Genomic DNA, 5,524 nt, shown 5'->3' on the forward strand with positions numbered 1-5,524 from the left:
AAAAACATGATTGAGCAACAGAGACAAGAAAAAAAAATACATATCTTGAAATAACTAGACTATAATGAATGAAGTTTTATTTTGCCATTTGATTAAAAATAGAAGGGCTAACAGTGGTAAAAAAATTACAAAATGAAATTAGTACACGGGATATTAATGGGAATTTATAATAAAGTTTTATGTGTCAACATCATTAGAAATAGTTAAAACCAAAATTTGTGATCAAAATAGACTATTATTAAAAGTAAATTAGAGGTTAGATTGGTATGTAGAGTAGGTTGGTATGTAGAAAGAAAATCCCAAAAAAGATAATTAGAGATGCTCATGAAAAATGACAAGTCAATCTTTTACTATTTATGTTTTTCTCGATATTGAATCAACTTCGTTTTATTTTAGTTGTCGAGCATGATGTCATCAACGTGAATGCAATCATATTCATGTCATATAATTTGACAATTTATTCTTTTTATGTCATTATTTTTCATCAATTTTTACATCTTTACTGATCCCTATATTAATAAAAGAGTGGTTTTTTTGTCATGTGTCATCATATTAGACATTTTAATTAATGTGTTGTCACTTGTCAATCTATTAGTTTTCCATTTTAAATTTATTAGACCTCTTCATTAATGTGATTCTATTTTAAATTTTAAATTATTGTTTTCATTAATTCACAAATAAAAAATATCTAATATATATTAAAAATTAATTTTATATATTTATTTGAATCAATGATTATAATTTCACATAACTAATAAAAATATCTCTTAAATTAATAATTGATTTAAAATAACTTATTAATAATTTTGAGTTTTTACTATAAAAGTTTGATTAATTTTATAACTGTGGTTCCCACATGTTATAAACCAATGTGTTTATAAAACACAAAAGTCATTAAATGAGGACTTAAACTTAATATAATCGATTAAATATGTAACCGATCCGACCCACATAGAACTCATTCTAATATGTCACCCAAAATCCATTGACCCGTCCCTAGTTTGGACCTGAATAGTACAATAACATTCTTGTGGACTAAATATGTAAAATGACGAATGCTGGAGGATGAAATCTGTAACTTAAAGAAAGTCAACATGAAAATATGACCGTTGGAGACGGTCCGTTTATTTGGAAAAGCGATTTGATTATGGGCATCGAATGATCGAATCACATGCTCCTAAAAAGCAATTACGAAGCTTCACTACGCAATAAAGCTGTACGCGTACCCTCGTCTACTCTACAATCCATCTCTCTCCTTCTCTCTATTTTGATTTCTACTTTAAGTGTTGATAAATTATCAAGAGTTGAATCTACAACCAACAACAATGGCGAATCAGAGAGTGGTTCTAACGGAAACAGAACTTGATGAAACGAACAGTCAGGTGCATCATCCTTACGCGTTTCATGTATCTGGACCTCGTAAAGTTTCTGCCCCGAATTGGCGAGATCTCATCAATTCCAGTTGGTTAGCTTTTCAATTCAACCCTTCTCTTCATCAATTTGTTGTTCTTCAATCTGGTTTTGTTTCCCTGTTTTTGTATAAATTGTGATGTTACTGTTATCCAAATCAGAATTGATTCAAAACTGAAGTATCGGATGAAAACCATGGGAAATCTTCGGATTTTGTTAGGGTTTGGTTCTAATTTGGGGATTCTATTGAATTTTCGGGGTTAAACTCAAAGATCATTGGAATATTGTGATGCATAAACATAGAATCGTATGCTCTTCTTTCTTTATCGCTTTGTTAGTTCCTGTTCCAATTTCAATTGGCTTTTGAGGTTCAATTTAGGGTTTTCAACTTGAAATAGACATTTATACTCTGTTTCTGTAACAATTGGTTTTTCGTCTAAAGTGATAATGAAGGTATTATATTTATAGGTATGATTAGGGTTAGATTTAGATAAGAGTATCCATATGGAAACTAATTTATAAGATCTAACGAAGCTACTTTTTCAGATCATGATTATCTATGATCATCTGATTTTGAACAAATTGCTAATAGTACGTTGCTATTTCTTACTTCTAGGAAAGATGGAAACTACAAGAGAACAGTCATCGCCTGCTTTATCCAAGCCGTATACTTACTTGAACTCGATCGACAAGAAAACAGACCCAAAGAAACAGCTCTAGCCCCAAAATGGTTCATCCCCTTCAAATACAAACTCTCCCAAACCCTAATCGACGAACGCGACGGATCAATCTACGGCGCAATTCTCGAATGGGATCGCTCCGCCGCCTTATCCGATTTCATCCTAATCCGCCCAAGCGGCGCCCCTCGAGCCGTTTTGGCCCTAAGAGGTACGCTTCTCAAATCCCTAACTATCAGACGCGACATTGAAGATGATCTTAGGTTTCTAGCGTGGGAGAGTTTGAAAGGCTCCGTGAGATTCAATGGCGCGTTGGAAGCGCTGAAATCGATTGCGGATATGTACGGAAGTAACAACGTGGCGGTCGCCGGACACTCGTTAGGCGCCGGATTTGCGCTTCAGATCGGGAAATCGTTGGCGAAACAGGGGTTGTTTGTTGAGACGCATTTGTTTAATCCGCCGTCGGTTTCTCTTGCGATGAGTTTGAAGAATATGGGGGAGAAAGCGGTTTTCGCTTGGCAGAAAATGAAGTCGATGATGCCTTCTGCTACTTGTGTTGTTGATATTGATGGCGGTGGTGAGGGTGGTGGTGCTGGTGGTGGTTTTAGTAATCCGGCGGCGTTTAACAAATGGGTTCCTCATTTATATGTTAATAATAGTGATTATATATGTTGTTATTACACGGATCCAGCCGGTGGTGATGGTGGAGAAGGAGGCGGTGGTGAAAAGGAGAATGTGAGGCCGGCGGTGGGTGGTAATGGTGGTCATATGGCGGCGAAGCTTTTTGTGTTGTCGAAAGGGAAACAGAAGTTTTTGGAAGCGCATGGATTGGAACAATGGTGGTCGGATGATTTGGAGCTTGAATTGGCATTACAGAATAGTAAGCTTATTAGCAAGCAATTGAAGTCCTTATATACTGTGCCACCTAACACCACCGGAAACCGCCTATGACTGGTGGTCGGAATATCTTTGTGATTATGGGATTTTGATGTAGAAAATTTTCAATTAAGACGTTGGATGTTGAAAGGGTGGAGATTTGTTGTGTTTTGAAGTTGAATGATATTGATTTTTGTGTAAACAAAGTATCATTCATGTATAATGGCAATAAGAAATGAAAAGCCATGAGAAAATTTTCAATTGAGAAAACAATTTCCAATTTGGATTCTAGGTGTTTGGTAGGTTTTTTCTTGTTCATGTTTGGCTAGCACATTACTCAGACGATTCCTATGCTATATTTTTGTTGTGTGGTTATTTCCTCTCTAGTCTAAAAAAGATTATGATGAACAAACCATCCCCACCCCATTACTCAGACGATTCCTATGCTATATTTTTGTTGTGTGGTTATTTCCTCTCTAGTCTAAAAAAGACTATGATGAACAAACCATCCCCACCCCAATCTTGTTATATCTAATTTCTTTACCCAATGTAAAGCTAGAAATCATTCATCTTTGTTGCTAATATCTTAAGTTAAACTTCAAATTACGTATCGTAATTCCAACTCTAAATCACATATCTTCGATCCGACTCCAACCCATTATACTGACTTCGTTACTATATCTCCCTTAACATCTCTCAAAGAGCACACACATACACACCAGATTTCAGAAAGTGATCTTCAAGAAAGCACATTAACACGCATGCGTACGCGCACACACACACATTAGTGAACAAACCCTAGAACTGTGTTCATCCGCTTTAGGAATTCACACACACACACATTAGAGAACAAACCCTAGAAATGTGTTCATCCGCTTTAGGAATTCACACACATAGATGAACAAACCCTAGAAATGTGTTCATCCGCTTTAGAAATTCTAGTGAAAATTGAAACCCTGAAATTGATATGTGTGTGTTTTTAAACAAAAATGATTTCTAGAGCAAACCCAAATATTATAATGGTTTTATGTACAGAAACCCTCAATCAAAGGTCTTGAAGAAAATGAAAACCCTGAAATCAATGAGGAAAACGATGAAGATTTATAGGTGTTCATGTTAAACTGAGAGATCAGTTCTTAAGAAACACAATTAGGGTCTTAAAGAAAACAAAATCCCTATAATCGAATCTTGTATTTTCTTTTTTTCTTTCTCAATATTTTTTGTGAGGTTTCTCAAAGAGGGGTGAATGGTACAAACAATGTTTAAGGGTGAAGGATGCCAACGAGATTGAAGGAAGGTGTTGACAACGGAGTATTCCAATTTCAGATTTGGGGTTTTAGTTTTAAAAAGGTGTTTTGTAAACATCAGTTTTTAATATAAAAAAATGTCTTTTTTAAATAGCTATGAATTCTTGATTTTTCTAAAAAACCAATAAATTGATTGAAATACATTTTCAAACACCCCTTAGAAAAGAGGGAAGTAGATCTAGGGTGGGTGGGCAAGGGTGGTTTATATTATTTGTTTAATTATAAATATAAAATAAACACTATATAATTAAAAAATGAAATAGGTGCAAAATAGTCAATTTAGACCCGATAGGAACCAACTACGCAACAGAAATATAACATAGGAATCGTTCAAGTTAAGAAAATAAGTTAGACACTAAACGGTTATATTACCCCGAACCACATGGACCATTCATGTAATTCACTATTTATTCTATTATAATTATATATATATATATATATATATATATATATATATATATATATATATATATATATATATATATTTCTAGTTCTACGTATAGAAAAAATACTTTTGCTAGAAACATAGCAAAATTATTGTTTGAAACTGATTTTTTGTTTTTTGTCTTTTTAACTTTTTGTATGGATGTTTGTAAATAATAAGGCTTTTAAATTAATCGAATGTATTAAAATAGAATGATATGAGGTTTTAAAAAAAAAGGCTAGACGAAACAATGATGGAAGAATTATGCTATTGGGCTGACTGGAGTACTAAAACTACACCGAACTTGAGATTTGGTTGGGACCGTTTACAGACTCTTGGGTTGTAACTCTATAGTGTCGGTCTAAATCAGTTTTCGAGTCTTCGGTCCTAGACCGGTGTAACCGGTCTAGTATGGTCCTTGACACCTTTTCTTTTTATGTATTTATTTATTTTGTTAACCGGTCTGAATCCGTCTTTTAATGCAGGTCTAAATCAACACATGAAAATGTTAGACGAAGTTATAGTTTTATATGAATCAATATCACATCATACTTCTAAAAGTACTTATGTTTTAAAAAATGATAATAACATTTATTCGTTTATACACAAATTGCTAGAGTGTGTTCATTAACATTAAAATGTCTAGATTACTAATTCCATTGTACGAATCATACGACATTTTTTCCAATTTGATTGAGAAGAATAAGATTCAAAAACAATTTAAAAATTTATATACAACGGAATTAACAAATAAAAGTTTACGTATTCACAAAAGGGAAAATTTCATAAAAACCACTACAATTTTTTTTTTTTTTGGTTTAACCTCTGGA

The 5,524-nt window shown here is 33.5% G+C and overlaps 1 protein-coding gene across 1 annotated transcript; it reads left to right on the forward strand.

Moving 5' to 3' along the window:
• The first annotated feature begins 1,158 nt into the window (after nt 1-1,158).
• Nucleotides 1,159-3,245, forward strand: LOC145068415 (alpha/beta-Hydrolases superfamily protein). Its single transcript, XM_079015377.1, has 2 exons — nt 1,159-1,465; nt 2,027-3,245. The coding sequence occupies exons 1-2, from the start codon at nt 1,326-1,328 to the stop codon at nt 3,036-3,038; spliced, it is 1,152 nt and encodes a 383-aa protein (XP_078871503.1). The 5' UTR covers nt 1,159-1,325; the 3' UTR covers nt 3,039-3,245.
• Nucleotides 3,246-5,524: the final 2,279 nt, after the last annotated feature.

The sequence above is a fragment of the Lactuca serriola genome, chromosome 8 (genome assembly GCF_051521515.1).
Source record: "Lactuca serriola cultivar US96UC23 chromosome 8, Lser_US96UC23_V15, whole genome shotgun sequence".
Classification (NCBI taxonomy): domain Eukaryota; kingdom Viridiplantae; phylum Streptophyta; class Magnoliopsida; order Asterales; family Asteraceae; genus Lactuca; species Lactuca serriola.